The sequence below is a fragment of the Macaca thibetana genome, chromosome 16 (genome assembly GCF_024542745.1).
Source record: "Macaca thibetana thibetana isolate TM-01 chromosome 16, ASM2454274v1, whole genome shotgun sequence".
NCBI classification, from domain to species: Eukaryota; Metazoa; Chordata; class Mammalia; order Primates; family Cercopithecidae; genus Macaca; species Macaca thibetana.
Window position 1 is genome coordinate 31747022 of NC_065593.1, and position 16033 is coordinate 31763054.

Here is a 16033-nt window from a genome sequence, read left to right on the forward strand (position 1 = left end):
TACATTGCATTGTAGCCTAAAAAGTACTCTCTGTTGACTACTGGTGACAAAAAAAAAAAAAAATACAAAAAGTGTAAGAATTTGGATTTCTTAAGTACTTGACTTGGATTTCTAAAGTACTAGACTGTTGGTAAATCTTGAGAATTTGAAATTGGAAACTCAGCCCCGGGGAAAGCAAGGTTTTTGTCTCACTGTGGGAATGGCTTCTGGGTTTGTTATCCATAGCCAATCACCCTCTCCTCAACTTACTTTTAAATTAAGATCCTGATGTTACAATTCAGAAGTTCCTAGCTCCCATTGCAAATAAATAATAATTTCTACTTTCAAATATCCATTCGAAACTTCATTCAAATGTCCCACAAAAATCTCAAACTCAACATATTCAGAATTAAAGTTACTATTAATAAATAGTCCTCACACAAACCTAGCCCTTCAGCATTCCCCCTTTCCATGAAAAGGCTCACCCCTACTCAGTCACCTAAGTTTGAGACCTGGGAGTTATTTTAGGTTTCTGCCTCTCCTACTGTCCTCCCACATCCAATCACTTTACCTCCTTAATGTCCTTTAGATCTGCTCCTTTCTCTTCTTCCTTCAGCCACTGCCTTCTTTCCTCACTAGACTGCTATTTCAACATTGTCCTGGTCTCCCTGATTCCGGACTCACCTCTCTTCTGCGATGTTGCTAAAGTGATCTTTTAAAATTAAAAACTGCCAGGCACAGTGGCTCATGCCTGTCATTCCAGCATGTTGGGAGGCCGAGGCAGGTGGATTGTTTGAGCCCAGGAGTTCAAGACCAGCCTAGGCAACATGGTAAAACCCGATTCCTACCAAAAAAAAAAAAAAATGTAAAAATTAGCTGGGCATGGTGGTGCATGCCTGTAGTCCCAGCTACTAGAGAGGCTGAGGTGGGAGGATCACCTGAGCCTGGGGAGGGCAAGGCTGCAGTGAGCTATGATTGCACCACTGCACTGCAGCCTGGATGACAGGGTGAGACCCTGTCTCTAAATAAATAAATATTAAATTAAAAACTGTTTATATCAGTGGTTTAACATCCTTTAATGGCTCTCAGTGCCAACAAGATCAGGTTCAAAGTCCTCAGTGTATACAAAAGGCCCGTCACAAGCTGGTCCCTACCTACCTGTCCAGCTCCAATTCTTGCTGCAGCATCCAATTCCAGCTTTGCTGAGCCACTAGTAGCTCCCCAAATACAACAGGGTGTTTCATGCCTCCTTACATTTGTTGCGCTGCTCTTCTCTCTACTTAAATGCCTGTCTTGTCTAATTGGTCAACACTTTATTTGTTAAGGCTACGCCAGCTTTATCTTCTCTACAAAGTCTTTCTAACTTTCTACAAAGCCCACTCCATCCTGCCACCCTAGAGCAACTTACTCCCTCACTTTCTATAACTTATACTGCAGTGCCTAGAGAATTTCCTCGCTCTGTTTGCAAACAGTTCTCTGTCCCTTGCAAACTCAAAGCTCCTTGAGACCAAGGACTGCGTTTAGTTCATTTTTGGATCCCTAAGCCCTACTAGTCCATGCCAGAAACACTGTAAAAACAACCACCACCATGTTTGTTGAATGATAAACAAGGAGTGGAGAAAAAGTTTTCAAAAACATACTCTTAGGACACAGAGTGATCATTCTATTCACAACAAGTTATCCCAACTAGCCTCCACTGCAGTGTTAGACAGACTTTGTGTTCTCACTTGCTCCAGCTGACAAATCATGTGTGTCTACCAGTCAGACCGTACTGGTTTTTAGAGAAATTCCAGTTATACAAAACCATGATTCAGTTTCCTCACCGCTTTTGTTGACAATGCTTCTAAATTGTTTTGTTTTGTTTTTTCCCCAGGAGGAAATGGTCCTTTAATGAGTCAGCTGGACATTGTGAGGGTATGAAATGGTCTAAGTCTAACAGTTTCTATTTGCCTTCTTTCATTCATTCATCTAAAATTTATCACAAAGCACTAAGCAAAAAAACATACGGTCCCTTCCATAATTCATTAAGGTTGGCAGTTTCAGGGATCTTTGTCTATTTCATTTCACTTCATTAATTCGACAAGATTTACTGACCACTTACTATGAAACAGACTCCATAAAAAGCAAACAACATGAAGATAAATGAGATGTAGGAACAGCCCTCAAAAAGCTTAAAGTCTGTGGACATACATGGAAATATCATTTCAATGCTATAGGAAAAGAGTTAAAATAGAGGTACTTATGAAGTGGCATGAGAACTCAAAGAAAGATGGACTATGTCAAGGAGGGGACATTCAGGGTGAGTTCTCAGGAGAGGATGTGTAAACTGAGTATTGAAGAATATAAGGAGTTCTCCATGGAGGAAAGGAAGAAAGGACATTCCAAGAAGAAAGAAAAATAAGTAGAAAGGTTCTGAGTTGGAAGCAAAGCTGAAATGAGGTAAGAAAACTAAAGCTTAGAGAGGGTAAGTGACCACACAGCTGGTTAAGTGTTGGGACTGAGAGTTGAACCCAAGCTGAAGCTGTTTATGGGAGGGAGTCATAGTTCTTGAGAATGCTGAAGAAGATAAAACATTGAGAACCACTGCTTAAGGTTTGACCTACAAGTTATAGTTCAGACTATATTCAGTAGACAATAGGGAATCCTGAGAGGTTTTTAAGCAGAGAAACAACATGGGCCACATTTGGGCTTCAGAAATATAATTCCAGCAGGTGGATTCTTAATGTTGACTACAATTAGAATCACTTGAGAAGCTTTCAAAAATTACAGGCTAAGGAACCAGTATAGAACAATTAAACCAGAATTTCTGGGGGTGGGACTCAGTTTTCTTTTGTTTGTTTTGAGGCAGGGTCTTGCTCTGTTGCCCAGGCTGGAGTGTAGGGGTGTGATCATGGCTCACTGCAACCTCGACCTCCCAGGCTCAAGTGATCCTCCCAGTTCAGCCTCCCTAGTAGCTGGGACTACAGGTACACCACCACACTTGGCTAATTTTTTAAAATTTTTGGTAGAAATGGGGTCTCCCTATGTTGCCCAGGCTGGTCTTGAATTCCTGGCCCGAAGCAATCCTCCTGCCTCAGCCTCCCAAAGTGCTGGGATTATAGATGTCAGCCACTGCACTTGGTCACTTGTTTTATAAGTTCTTCAGAAGATTCTAACACGTGGTTAGGGTCAAGAACTATTGCTCTAGAAGGAAGAACTGAAAGATGGAAAAGAACTAATATTGATTAAGAAGTTACTATGTGTGAGATTTTGTTCCAAATGCTTTATACAATAACTACAGAATATATATACACATATATATACACACATATTAGGATTTTATATATATCTAGTATTCTGACCCATCTCAACCATTTTGAGCCCTGTGTGGTGAAAAATTATGTTACTCCTAACATCAAGGTAGATATTATAATCCTATAATCACTATTTTACCAACAAGGAAACTGAGGAACAGACCAGTGAACTAACTCATTTAAGATTATCAAATTAATAAATAATACAATTGGACTCAAATGTTAAGTCTTTCTGATGCCCCAAACCTACACTCCTTCCACTACATACCACTGCCTATGAGCCTAGCTTCATCTCCGGAACAATTCCAAAGTAGTTATCATGATCCCCATTTTACAAATAAAAAAATTAGTCCCAGAAAGATTGATGTGACCAAATCACAAATCACAGTTAATAGTGAAGAGGCTGGGAGAATTTAAACTCAGCCCTATTTAACTCCAAGTCCACGCTTATGAAGGTAAAGAATATAGTACATATTCAACACTCAATATAATTCTTCTTTCCTCTGAAAGGGAAGCAGCAAGTTGAGTTATTAGTATAACATAGAGTATTATTCCTAGCGGCTTCCTCTTCCTTCTTCGGTCCTAGGTGGCTAAACTTCTATTGAACTATCAATCTCAGGTGCTTTTTTTGTTGGAGTGGGGAGGGCAGAACTCTGCCATAACCTTCCATGATATTAACCCAGCAAAAGTTTATCCCTGGCCAAATCTAACACTATACACTTCACACCCTTATTTAAGTGGCTGAATCATGCTAATTTGTCTCCTTTTAAATTAATTGCCCTGAACCTCAAATGGGCATTCATTGCCCAGAATTATTACCGCCTTTCTTCAGTAAGTTCATTTTCCCACTGTTAGAGAATATTATTTCATATCACTTCTCTCATCAGCCCTCCAACACACCCTGAGAAAATTCCATCCCACCCCCATCCCATAATTCTCCCTTCTCTGTTGTGTCAACAATTTATACCTTTCCACTGGGTCATCCCACATAATTTACAAACATCTCCTAGCCCCCATATTTAAAAACATCAAAAAACAAAAGGAAACCCTCTTTGATTTCACATCTGGCTATAGCTACCACCCATCCCATTTCTCTGTTATCCTGCTCAGCTAAATCTTTGGAAGAGTTGATTTCATCCATCTCCATTTCACCACCTTCACCAATCATCTCCGTTCACCAATGTCCCTGAAACTGACATTATCAGGGTCTAGTGACCTCCACATTACCAAATGCAGTGATCTTTTCTGTCTTCAGCCTCTCAACAGCCTTTGAAATAGCTGATCACTACCTTCTTCTTGAAACTTTCCTCTGGCTTTGGTGATGCCAAATTCCTGGTCTTCCTACCTCACTGCTTGCTTCCTACTTCACTTGCTTCTTCTCAGACTCTTGCTTTATGGTGTCTCCTCCTCCACCTGATCTCCAAGCATTAGAGTACCATAGGGTCAGTCCTGGGTCCCCTTCTCTTCTCTATTCATGGATTTTCTCTAAGTGATCACATTCAGGCTCAGGCTTTTGGAGAGGGGTTTGTTACCACTTACATAGGAATTAGGTTCTAAATGAGCTCATAAAGAAAAAAAATCTCATAAAGTTGAATTTTTTTTTAATTCCCTAAGTCATCCATAAAACACAGGAGTTGTCATTTCATACATGTTAATTTTATATATGGCTCTGGCCATATTTATGTGCCAGACTGAAGATCAACACACTAATATTGAGTTTTCCTCTTATGTTGAGATAGATTAATTTTATTTATTTTTGAGACAAAGTCTCACTCTGTCACCCAGGTTGGAGTACAGTGGTGCCGTTATGAGTCACTGCAGCCTCAGCCTCCCAAGCTCAAGCAATCTTCCTGCCTCAGCCTCCCAAGTGGCTGGGACTATAGGTGTGTGCCACTACGCCCAGCTAATGTTTTAATTTTTTGTAGAGATGGAGTTCCGCCATGTTGCCCAGACTGGTTTCAAACTTCTGAGCTGAAGTAATCTGCCCACCTTGGCCTTCCAAAGTGCTAGGATTACAGGTATAAGTCACAGCGCCTGACCGAAGATGAATTATTTTTATTGAACAACAGATGAAGTACTTGGGAAATTCCTATTTTTAAAGAGTAGACAGGAAGACCACTTGGGACAGGAAGACCACCACCACCCCACTGTAATAGGGAGTAAGGGACGGAATCCATCTGAGAAATGGCAGATTCACACCCCCCACCTCATGCTCACCTCACACCTGCTTTCCTTGATTGTAAACGACTCACCTATACAATTTCAATTTGGTCAAATACATGTAACTGAATTTTTATAAGTTAAATGCGTATATGGTGCAACTCCTTTGTATCATTTATATGTTGATGACTTCCAAATTAATTTCTCTAACCCTAATTTTTGTTCCTGAGCTTCAGATTCAGAACCAACTACCTACTTGGATGTCTCCATTTAAAGTCAACTAGGCATCTTAACATGTCCAAAACATAACAATTGATTTTACCCTCCGTGTCTCACTTGTACCAAAAAGCCCTCCTTCTTCTCTTAGGCTTTCTTAGCTCAGTAAATGGCATGCCATCTACTCAGCCAAAAAACTAGGAGTGATCTTTGACTCCTCCCTTTCTCTCACCTCTGCATAAAATCCGTCAGGTACATTTAGCTCTACCTCCAAAATACACGCCAGATCTATCCATTTATCTCTTGCAACACAGATACCAACCTAGACAAGCCACGATCAACATTCTACTTTGACTAATCTGTTTCCACTCTCAGCTTTTCTGTGGTCCATTCTCCAAATAGCCAGTGTAATCCTTTATGAAACATCCACTCATTCATTCACCAAAGTGCACAGGAACTGGGAATACACAGCGAAGCAAAGGTATATCCCTGTGCTCAGGGACTTACATTCCAGAAGAGGGAGAGGCAATAAGCAGTAAATAATTTCGTACAGATGCAATAAATATAAAAAATTAACTGTAATAAACTAAATCATGTTCTCTCCATAAAAATTTTCAAATGGTTTCCTAAGGTGGAAGTCCAAATTCTTTACTACCACCCTGTTACAAGAATCTGTGATATCTGGCTTCTGTTTGTCCCTCCAACCTTATCTATACTACTCTATCACACTGCAACTTGGCTCCAGTCACACTGGCATTCTTTCTTTCTTTTTTTTTTTTTTTTTTTTGAGAGGGAGTCTCGCTATGTCGCCCAGGCTGGGATGCAGTGGCCGGATCTCAGCTCACTGCAAGCTCCGCCTCCCGGGTTTACGCCATTCTCCTGCCTCAGCCTCCCGAGTAGCTGGGACTACAGGCGCCCGCCACCTCGCCCGGCTAGTTATTTTTTGTATTTTTTAGTTGAGATGGGGTTTCACCTTGTTAGCCAGGATGGTCTCGATCTCCTGACCTCGTGATCCTCCCGTCTCGGCCTCCCAAAGTGCTGGGATTACAGGCTTGAGCCACCGCGCCCGGCCCACACTGGCATTCTTTCTATTCCCTCAAGGTTCCAATTTTTTTCCCCTTCTTCAGTCACGTGTTTCCCCTGTCTGGAATGCTGTTCCCAGATCTTGGACAGGTTGCTTCCTTAGCTCAAGTTATCACTTCAACAGAGTGAATTTCAGTAAGTCAGCTCTCCCATCATTTTCTCTATCAATTACACTTTTTTGTTTCATAGCACTTATTACTTTAGAGATTTTGCTTATTTGTTAACAATATCTGTTGTTCCTACTAAAATGTAAGCTTCGTAGGACGAGAAATCTTAAGATGTTGTTTACTAAAGTATCCCTCAAAGTCTAGAACAGTGCCCAACATAGGAGGATACTGATTAATATTTTTTAAAAGAATTTACACACGCCTGTAGTCCCAGTAGTTTGGGAGACCGAGCTGGGAGGATCGCTTGAGCCCAGGAATGCGAGGCTGCGACTGCGCCACTGCGCTCCAGCCTGGGCGACAGAGCGAGACCTTGTTTCAAGAAAAAAAAAAAAAAAAAAGATAAATAATGACGGAGTACACGGTAGTAAAATACCCCCTTCTCTCTCACCCAGCCAGGCTCCGCCTACGGGAGCCAATTACGCTCACGCCCTCTTCCGACGCTGTCAGAGGCCCGGGAAGTAATCTGCGCAGGCGCTGTAGAACGGTGGCGCTTTCTGGGTAAAGATGGACGTCCACGATCTCTTTCGCCGGCTCGGCGCAGGGGCCAAATTCGACACGAGACGTTTCTCGGCAGACGCAGCTCGATTCCAGGTACTGTGCCCGGGGGACCGAGGCCCGAGTAACTGAGAAGGAGCAGGAGCCCGGGAATGAACCCGCTGCGGGGGGAGGCCGGCGCACATGGACACGCGTGGCCTGGTTCTCACCCCCCGTGGGGTATTTTGCTTCCTTTTGTGTTCAGCTTACCTGCACACCTAGTCGGTTGAAGCCTTCTGAATGAGCTCTTTAACTATCCTGTTGTAGACCTAGTTGGGCCTGGCACGGAAACGCTGTTTCCTCCCTCTTACTCCAAGTTGGAATCCTCCTTTCAAAAGGAACTTTTTCTCCGAACCTAGAGGAAAGGAATTACGAAAACAGAAACAACCGAAGATGGAGAAAACAGATTCTCTCACTATAGTCTCCCCCAAGTTTGGCCTGGCAAGCGTATAGTTGTACCGGGCGTGGTTCTTTTTATTGCTTCAACCCCATGGCTTAAGTAACCAAGGAGAAGAGCGATTTATAAATGGGGGATTTTACCTAGAGAAGTAATAAGTGATAAATCGGGGGAAGTCAATTGGGCCCCAATTGTGGAAAATATTGAATGTCTACTTTGCTGTTTGAGTGTGTATGTGTGTGTGACATGTGTTTCTTCTTTCTCTAACTATTGAGTATGATCTCTGGAGCCAGATTATCTGGCTCTAAATGCTAAGTCTGCCAGTTACTAATTTTGAGACCTTCCTCAAGTTACTTAATTTCCGAATGTCTTGGTTTTCTCATTCGTAATACTGCTATTTACTTTATGGAGTTGTAAATATGAAGCAATTTAATATCTATAAACATGCTTAGAAATCTGCTTGACATTTAGTAAGCGTATGTGTTCATTGCTAATATTAATTTGTTACTATTATGAGGTCAGAGAAGATCTCTTCAGATTCTATTTGCCCAGACACTTGTTAGCTCGACAGATACTTGAAAAGGTAGAAAAGAGGAGTCATTGGACAATCTTGCTTGAATGAAAGGAATGGTCTTCTGTCAGTAGGTTTCATTTTAAATGTTTTGGGTTTTAGATAGGAAAAAGGAAATATGACTTTGATTCTTCGGAGGTGCTTCAGGGACTGGACTTTTTTGGGAACAAGAAGTCTGTCCCGGGTGTGTGTGGAGCATCACAAACACATCAGAAGCCCCAAAATGAAGAGAAAAAAGAAGAGAGCCTAACTGAAAGGAAGAAAGAGCAGAGCAAGAAAAAAAGGAAGATGATGACTTCAGGTTAGTGTTTGATATCTGTTATGTGTTTTCGCTTTAATTTTGTTCAGTTATAAAAATAATACAGGCTTATGGTTACAAGTCAGACAATAAAGTCATTTGTCAGCTGATGGCACTCAGGTTATTTCCAGGTATTTACCATTAGAAATATTGTTACAGCAAAGATAATTTTAAGTAAAGATACTTACATGTGTAAATCCTTTCGTACAGGTACTGTTATTTCTGCAGAATACCATCCCAAAAGTAGCATCATATGGTGAAAGGGTATGTACCCTTTCTTTGAAAAATACTACAAAATGACTTCCCAAGTCCTTGTCAGTGCTGAATATTATTGGTGTTAATTTTTTTGCCAGGCTAATGAATGAAACTTTTTTTTTTTTTTTTTTTTTTTGAGACAGAGTGTTGCTCTGTCGCCAGGCTGGAGTGCAGTGGAGCGATCTCGGCTCACTACAACCTCTGCCTCCTGGGTTCAAGCGATTCTTCTGCCTTAGCCTCCCAAGTAGCTGGGACTACAGGTACGTGGCACCACGCCCAGCTAATTTTTGTATTTTTAGTAGAGATGGGGTTTCACCATGTTGGCCAGGGTGGCCTGGATCTCTTGACCTTGTGATCCGCCTGCCTCGGCCTCCCAAAGTGCTGGGATTACAGACGTGAGCCACCGTGCCTGGCCTGAAACTATTTTATATTTATATTTTTTTGATAAGTAGTGAGGTCGAGCTTTTTTTTTTTTGAGACGAGTCTTGCTCTCTCGCCCAGTCTGTAGTGCACTGGCACAATCTTGGCTCACTGCAAGCTCCGCCTCCCGGGTTCGTGCCATTCTCCTGCCTCAGCCTCCCTAGTAGCTGGGACTACAAGCACCCGCCACTGTGCCCGGCTAATTTTTTGTATTTTTAGTAGAGACAGGGTTTCACCGTGTTAGCCAGGATGGTCTCGATCTCCTGACCTCGTGATCTGCCTGCCTCCGCCTCCCAGTGTGCTGGGATTACAGGCATGAGCCACCGCACCTGGCTGGTCGAGCATATTTTTGTATGCTTTACTTGACATTAACATTTCACCTTTTGCAAATTGTTTGTTCTTACTCTGCCCATTTGGACAGAGGCGTTTTTTTTTTTTTTTTTTTTTTTTTTTTTTGAGACGGAGTCAGGCTGGAGTGCAGTGGCAAGATCTCAGCTCACTGCAAGCTCCGCCTCCCAGGTTCATGCCATTCTCCTTGCCTCAGCCTCCCGAGCAGCTGGGACTACAGGTGCCCGCCACCTTGCCCGGCTAGTTTTTTGTATTTTTAGTAGAGACGGGGTTTCACTGTGTTCATCAGGATGGTCTCGATCTCCTGATCTCGTGATCCACACGTCTCGGCCTCCCAAAGTGCTGGGATTACAGGCTTAAGCCACCGCGCTACAGAGGCGTTTTTGTTTGTTTGTTTGTTTTTCTTTTCTTGTACTATAGGGCTATTTATATATTTTTAAAATCTATAATATAAAGTTTCCTAATCATTTACCTTTTTTTGGTAAACACTTGAGTTATACAATGATGAAAAGTAAAGTTCCTTCCTATTGTTTATCTCCAGTCCCATTTCTCCAGAGGCAGCCACTGTTAATCAGTTTCTTTTGTATTTTTCTGGGGACACTCTATTCCCATGTATTTATGCCTGACTCAAAAAAAAAAAACAAATACTCTACATACTATGTCTATATACTTTGATTACTCTATATACACTCTGTTGGGAACCTCTCTTACTACCTTCCTCTTTTTTAAAAACAATGTATCTTGGAGGTTGTTTGGAATCAGTAGGAAGTACATTGCCTTGTTTATTTTAACACAGCATTGTATCCCATTGTGTATTGCATAATTGATTTAACAAGTTCCTTTGTGATGGATATTTGTAGTTTTCACATTTTTGCTGTTGTAGTTTTGAAGTGTCATTCTACTTTTCTTTGCATGTGTATGTGAGTATATCTGTCCCATAAATTCTTAGAAGTGGAATTGCAGAGTTAGCAAACAGATTTATCCACCAGAAACACTCCATCAGTAGGAAGTACTTTGCCTTATTCATTGTTAACCCAGCATAGTAGCCCATCATACACTGTAGGGATGCCCCATGATCAATTTGACATGTAACTGTGTGAGGGACATTTACGACATTGTTTGCATGCTTTTGCTGTTACAGTGCTGCAGTAAAAGTTATTCTTCCCTGGCTGCAAGGAAGTTTGATAAAACCTTTACCATGATTAATAAGAAAGACATGCCACAAACTTAGCAAAATGATTCAAATGTTGGGCCACCAGAAATATACAGCTGTGTACTGTAACCATTGTGGCAACAAATGTATTTAGACCATAGATGTATGATAAATGTGTAGGCATGTATCGATTATTATTATTTTTTTTGAGATGGAGTCTTGCTCTGTCGCCCAGGCTGGAGTGCAGTGGCATGATCTCGGCTCACTGCAAGCTCTGCCTCCTGGGTTCACGCTATTCTCCTGCCTCAGCCTCCCTAGTAGCTGGGACTACAGGTGCCCGCCACGACACTCAGCTAATTTAGTTTTTGTATTTTTAGTAGAGACAGGGTTTCACTGTGTTAGCCAGGATGGTCTCAATCTCCTGATTTCGTGATTCGCCCACGTTGGCCTCCCAAAGTGCTGGGATTACAGATGTGAGCCACTACTCCTGGCCAGGCATGTATCTTTATTTATTTATTTGTTTGTTTGTTTGTTTATTTATTTTTGAGACGGAGTCTCGCTCTTTCGCGTAGGCTGGACTGCAGTGGCATGATCTCGGCTTACTGCAAGCTCTACCTCCCGGGTTCATGCCATTCTCCTGCCTCAGCCTCCTGAGTAGCTGGGACTACAGGTGCCCGCCACCGCGCCTGGCTAAATTTTTGTATTTTTAGTAGAGATGGGGTTTCACCGTGTTAGCCAGGATGGTCTCGATCTCCTGACCTCGTGATCCACCCGCCTCAGCCTCCCAGAGTGCTGAGATTATAGGCGTGAGTCTCTGCACCTGGCCGCATGTATCTATTTTTAACTGGAAAATTGAAGAGCTTATGAATTAGTAATGATTTGGGTCATTTAGTACCAACTGTCTCATAAAGGAAACAAAATTTTTTTTAAAGTCATTCTACTTTGTGATGCCTTCCAGCAAGGTATAAGACTTTCCTCTTTTTGTAAATTTGTCTCTCCATATGCATTGTACCCTTATTGTATTACATTGTTCCCTTATCGTATTACATTGTTCATCTGTTTCTTCTTAATTTATTAAACCTCATATATTGAGGAAATTAGCTCTATGTCTAGCATATTATGTTTACAAATATGTTTCCAGATTGTCATATGTCACTTGTCTTGTTTATTTATTTACTTTTTGGCCTTCTGTGCATTAAGTTTGTTTTTTTAAAATTCTAAGCTGGCTCACTTCGTAATCCCAACACTTTGGGAGGCTGAGGTGGGCTGATCACTTGAGGTAGGGAATTTGAGACCAGTCTGGCCAACATGGTGAACTTTCATCTCTGCTAAAAGTATGAAAGAATTAGCCAGATGTGGTGGTGCACACCTGTAATCCCAGCTACTTGGGAGGCTGAGGCAGGAAAATCACTTGAACCCAGGAGTTGGAAGTTGCAGTGAGCTGAGATCACACCACTGCATTCCAGCCTAGGTGACAGAAACAGAGCAAGACCCTGTCTCAAAACAAACAAACAAACAAAAAACAACAGCAAACTTCCATGTTTTCTTATTTGTTTCAATTTGTTATATTAAAATCTTTGACCCTGTGGAATTTTATTTGGTATAAGGAGTGAATAGGGAACTAAAATTTTTTTCAAATGTCTGAATAATTGTCTTAATACCATATGTTGGTGTTTTGTGTTATGTGGACTAATTGTCTTAATATCATATGTTGATAATCTGTGTTTTCTCTATTGGACTTTAATGCAACTTTAATTGTATACTGATTTTCCATATATATTCAAGTCTGTCTCTGGACCTCTTCTGTTTCTGTATTTGTATACCAATACCAGCTTGTTTTAATTACTATGGCCTTATATGTTATAAAATCCAGTAGAGTGGAGAGGCATACCAATATTTTAGGCAACTCAGTATTTTCTCCCTACAGTGATCTTCAGAATCATCGCAATCCCAATTAGAATTCTAGCAGAATTTTTTTTGTAGAAATTTCTGCTAAAGCTTTGGCTTTCTTCAAACACTCTCATAATAAGCAGATACTACTCTTGGGCCTTCCAGAAAGTCAACAAGCAAAGTGCCTTGCACATCCAAAAAACCTATTGCCGTTGCCTTTGCTCTTGACTTGTCAACTTTTGCTTTGACTGGACCACTTCCACCTCTTGGTAGTCATTGGTTTAATTGTGCTTTGTCTTCATGATCAAACTGGTAAAACCATGTTTCATCTTCTGTTAAAGTTCTTCAAAGAAATGCTTTAGGACCTTGATCCCACTTGTTTAAAATTTCTTTTGAAATCTCTGCTCTTGTCTGCAGCTGATTTGGGAGCAGTGGTTTTGGCACCCATCAGATGGAAAATTTGCTCAACTTATTTTCATTAAGAATTGGTAGGTAGAAGTCCAGATGTGGTGGCTCATGTTTGTAATCCCAGCACTTTGGGAGGCTGAGGTGGGTGGATCATCTGAGGTTAGGAGTTTGAAACCAGCCTGGCCAACATGGTGAAATCCCGTCTCTACTAAAAATACAAAATTAACCAAGCATGGTGGCGCATGCCTGTAGTCTCAGCTACCTGGGAGGCTGAGGCAGGAGAATCGCTTGAACCTAGGAGGCGGAGGTTCCAGTGAGCCGAGATCATGCCATTGCACTCCAGCCTGGGCAAAAAGAAACTCCGTCTCAAAAACAAATAACAAAACAAAGAATTGGTAGGGAGGCCAGGTGCAGTGGTTCACCTATAATCCCCGTGCTTTGGGAAGCTGAGGTAGGAGGATCAGTTGAGGCCAGGAATTTTGAGACCAGATTGGGCAACATAGCAAGACTCCATCTATACAAAAAAATAGGGCCAGGAGCAGTGGCTCACGCTTGTAATCCCAGTACTTTGGGAGGCCAAGGTGGAAGGATTGCTTGAGGCCAGGAGTTCAAAACCAGCCTGGCCAACATGGTGAAACCCTGTCTCTACTAAAAAAAAAAAAAAAAAAAAAAAAAAAATTAGCTGGATATGGTAGCTGGTGCCTATAATCCCAGCTACTCGGGAGGCTGAGGCAGGAGAATCGCTTCCACCCGGGAGGCAGAGGTTGCAGTGAGCCAAAGCCGAGATCACACCACTGCACTCCAGCCTTGGTGACACAGTAAACTCTAAAAAGAAAAAGAAAAATTAGCTGCACGTGGTAGCGCATGTCTGTAGTCCCAGCTACTTGGGAGGCTGAGGCAGGAGGATTGCTTTAGCCCAAGAGTTTGAGGTTACAGTGAGCTGTGATCATGCCTGTGTACTCTAGCCTGGCTGACAGAACAAAACCCTATCTCGAAAAAAATATATATATGGTGTAAGCTGAAGCAGTTCAGATGGCTGTGGTGTTGGCTGTTGTTTCTGCTATTAATCAACAGTCCTCTTTAATTAGGGCATGAACAAGATGAATTTTTTCCTTATAAATTGACGTGGGTGGTCTGCTGCTATAGACTTCATCTTCAATGTTATCTTGTTCCTTCTCAATGGGTGGTGTGGTGCTACGGACTTCATCTTCAATATTATCTTGTTCCTTCTTAAAACAGGTTATCCATTTGTAAACAGCTGATTTCTCTGGGGCCTTGCCCCCATAATCTTTTCATAAAGCATCAGTGATTTCACTATTCTTCTCCCCAAGCTTCACTGTAAATTTGAAGTTTGTTCTTGCTTCAGTTTTAAGAAGAATTCATGTTGCTTTTTTCAAACTGCTGTCTTATCCTTCTTAGTGTCCCAGACTGGATCCAGTTCACCCATATTATAACAAGTTGGTATGAGTTTATTTTGGTGCAAAAAATTTGAAATTTTTGCATAGTTTCTTCATAATATGGATTTTCCATGAACTTTTTGAAGGCCCCCTTATGTATAGATCAGTTAAAGAGAATAGCTAGTCCACAAACCCATGCATATATGGTCAATTAGTTCTCAACAGAGGTAAAAGGTAAATCAGCAGGGAAAAGAAAGTCTTTTCACAAACAGTGCTGGATCCATGTAGAAAAAACTGAACATCAAACCTAACTTTACATTGTAAGCAAAAATTAACTTCAAATGACTCAGACTGAAGTTTAAAACTATAAAAGTTCTAGAAGAAAACATAGGAAAAAAATTTTTGTGGCCTTGAGATATGTAAAGATTCCTTAGCACAACAGCAACAAAAATTTTTTAAAAAGAAAAAATTGATATATTGGACTTATCAAAACTAAAAATGTTCATTCTTCAAAAGATAACATTAAGAAAATGAAAAGGCAAGTCACAGATGGGAAAATATTCGCAAAATGTATATCAAGGGACTTGTATCTACTCACTAAAGAAGATAATACACATGGTGATAAGCACATAAAAGACATTCAACATCAGTAGCCATCAGGCAAATTAAAACCACAATACAATACTACTACATACTCATTAGAATGGCTAAAAATAGAAAGAGTGACTGTACCAAGTATGGGCAAGGATGTACAGAAACAAGCTCTCATAGTGTTGATGGTAAAATGGTACAACCACTTTGGAAAATAGTTTGACTTTTTTTTTTTTTAAATTAAACGTATATTTACCATATTACCCAGCTATTCTACTTGTCAATATTTACCTAAGAGACAGGAAAATACAAATCTTCAGGAAGACTTGTACACAAATTTTCATAGCAACATTACTTATAGCCAAAAGCTAGAAATGACCCAAATGTTCCTCAACAGGTAAATGATGAACTGTACCTCCATACAATGAAATACTACCTAGTAATAAAATGGTAAGTTGTTGATACATGCTGCAACCTAGATGAACTTCAGAATAACTATCTTGAGTGAAAGAAGCCAGACAAAAATTAGTACATATGACGTGATTCCATTTATATAAAATTCCAGAAAAGGCAAACTAATCTATAGTGGCAGAAATTAGATTGGTGGTTGCCTATGCATGGAGTGATGGATTATAAGGGGTCATGAGGAAATTTGGAGAAGTGATAGAAATAACCTAGAATGTGGTAATGGCTTTTTGGCTGTGTAGATATGTCAAAACTCATCGAATTAGATACTTTGAATATATGCAGATTATTGTATATATTTATGCCTCGGTGAAGTTGAAAAAAATTAAGAAATTAGAACTAGTCTTTGCTAGTTTTAGAACTAATTTAGAAATTAGAACTAGTCTTTGCTTTGTAGAACTAGTCTTT

At 40.8% G+C, this 16033-nt stretch overlaps 1 protein-coding gene across 1 annotated transcript in view; it reads left to right on the top strand.

Moving 5' to 3' along the window:
* Nucleotides 1–7349: 7349 nt before the first annotated feature.
* Nucleotides 7350–16033, top strand: part of DDX52 (DExD-box helicase 52) — a 30805-nt gene continuing 22121 nt past the window's right edge. The window contains exons 1-2 of the mRNA XM_050764600.1: nt 7350–7489; nt 8503–8701. Of these exons, the coding sequence (XP_050620557.1) occupies nt 7403–7489; nt 8503–8701 (286 nt within the window). The 5' untranslated portion in view covers nt 7350–7402. The remainder of the gene's footprint in view (nt 7490–8502; nt 8702–16033) is intronic.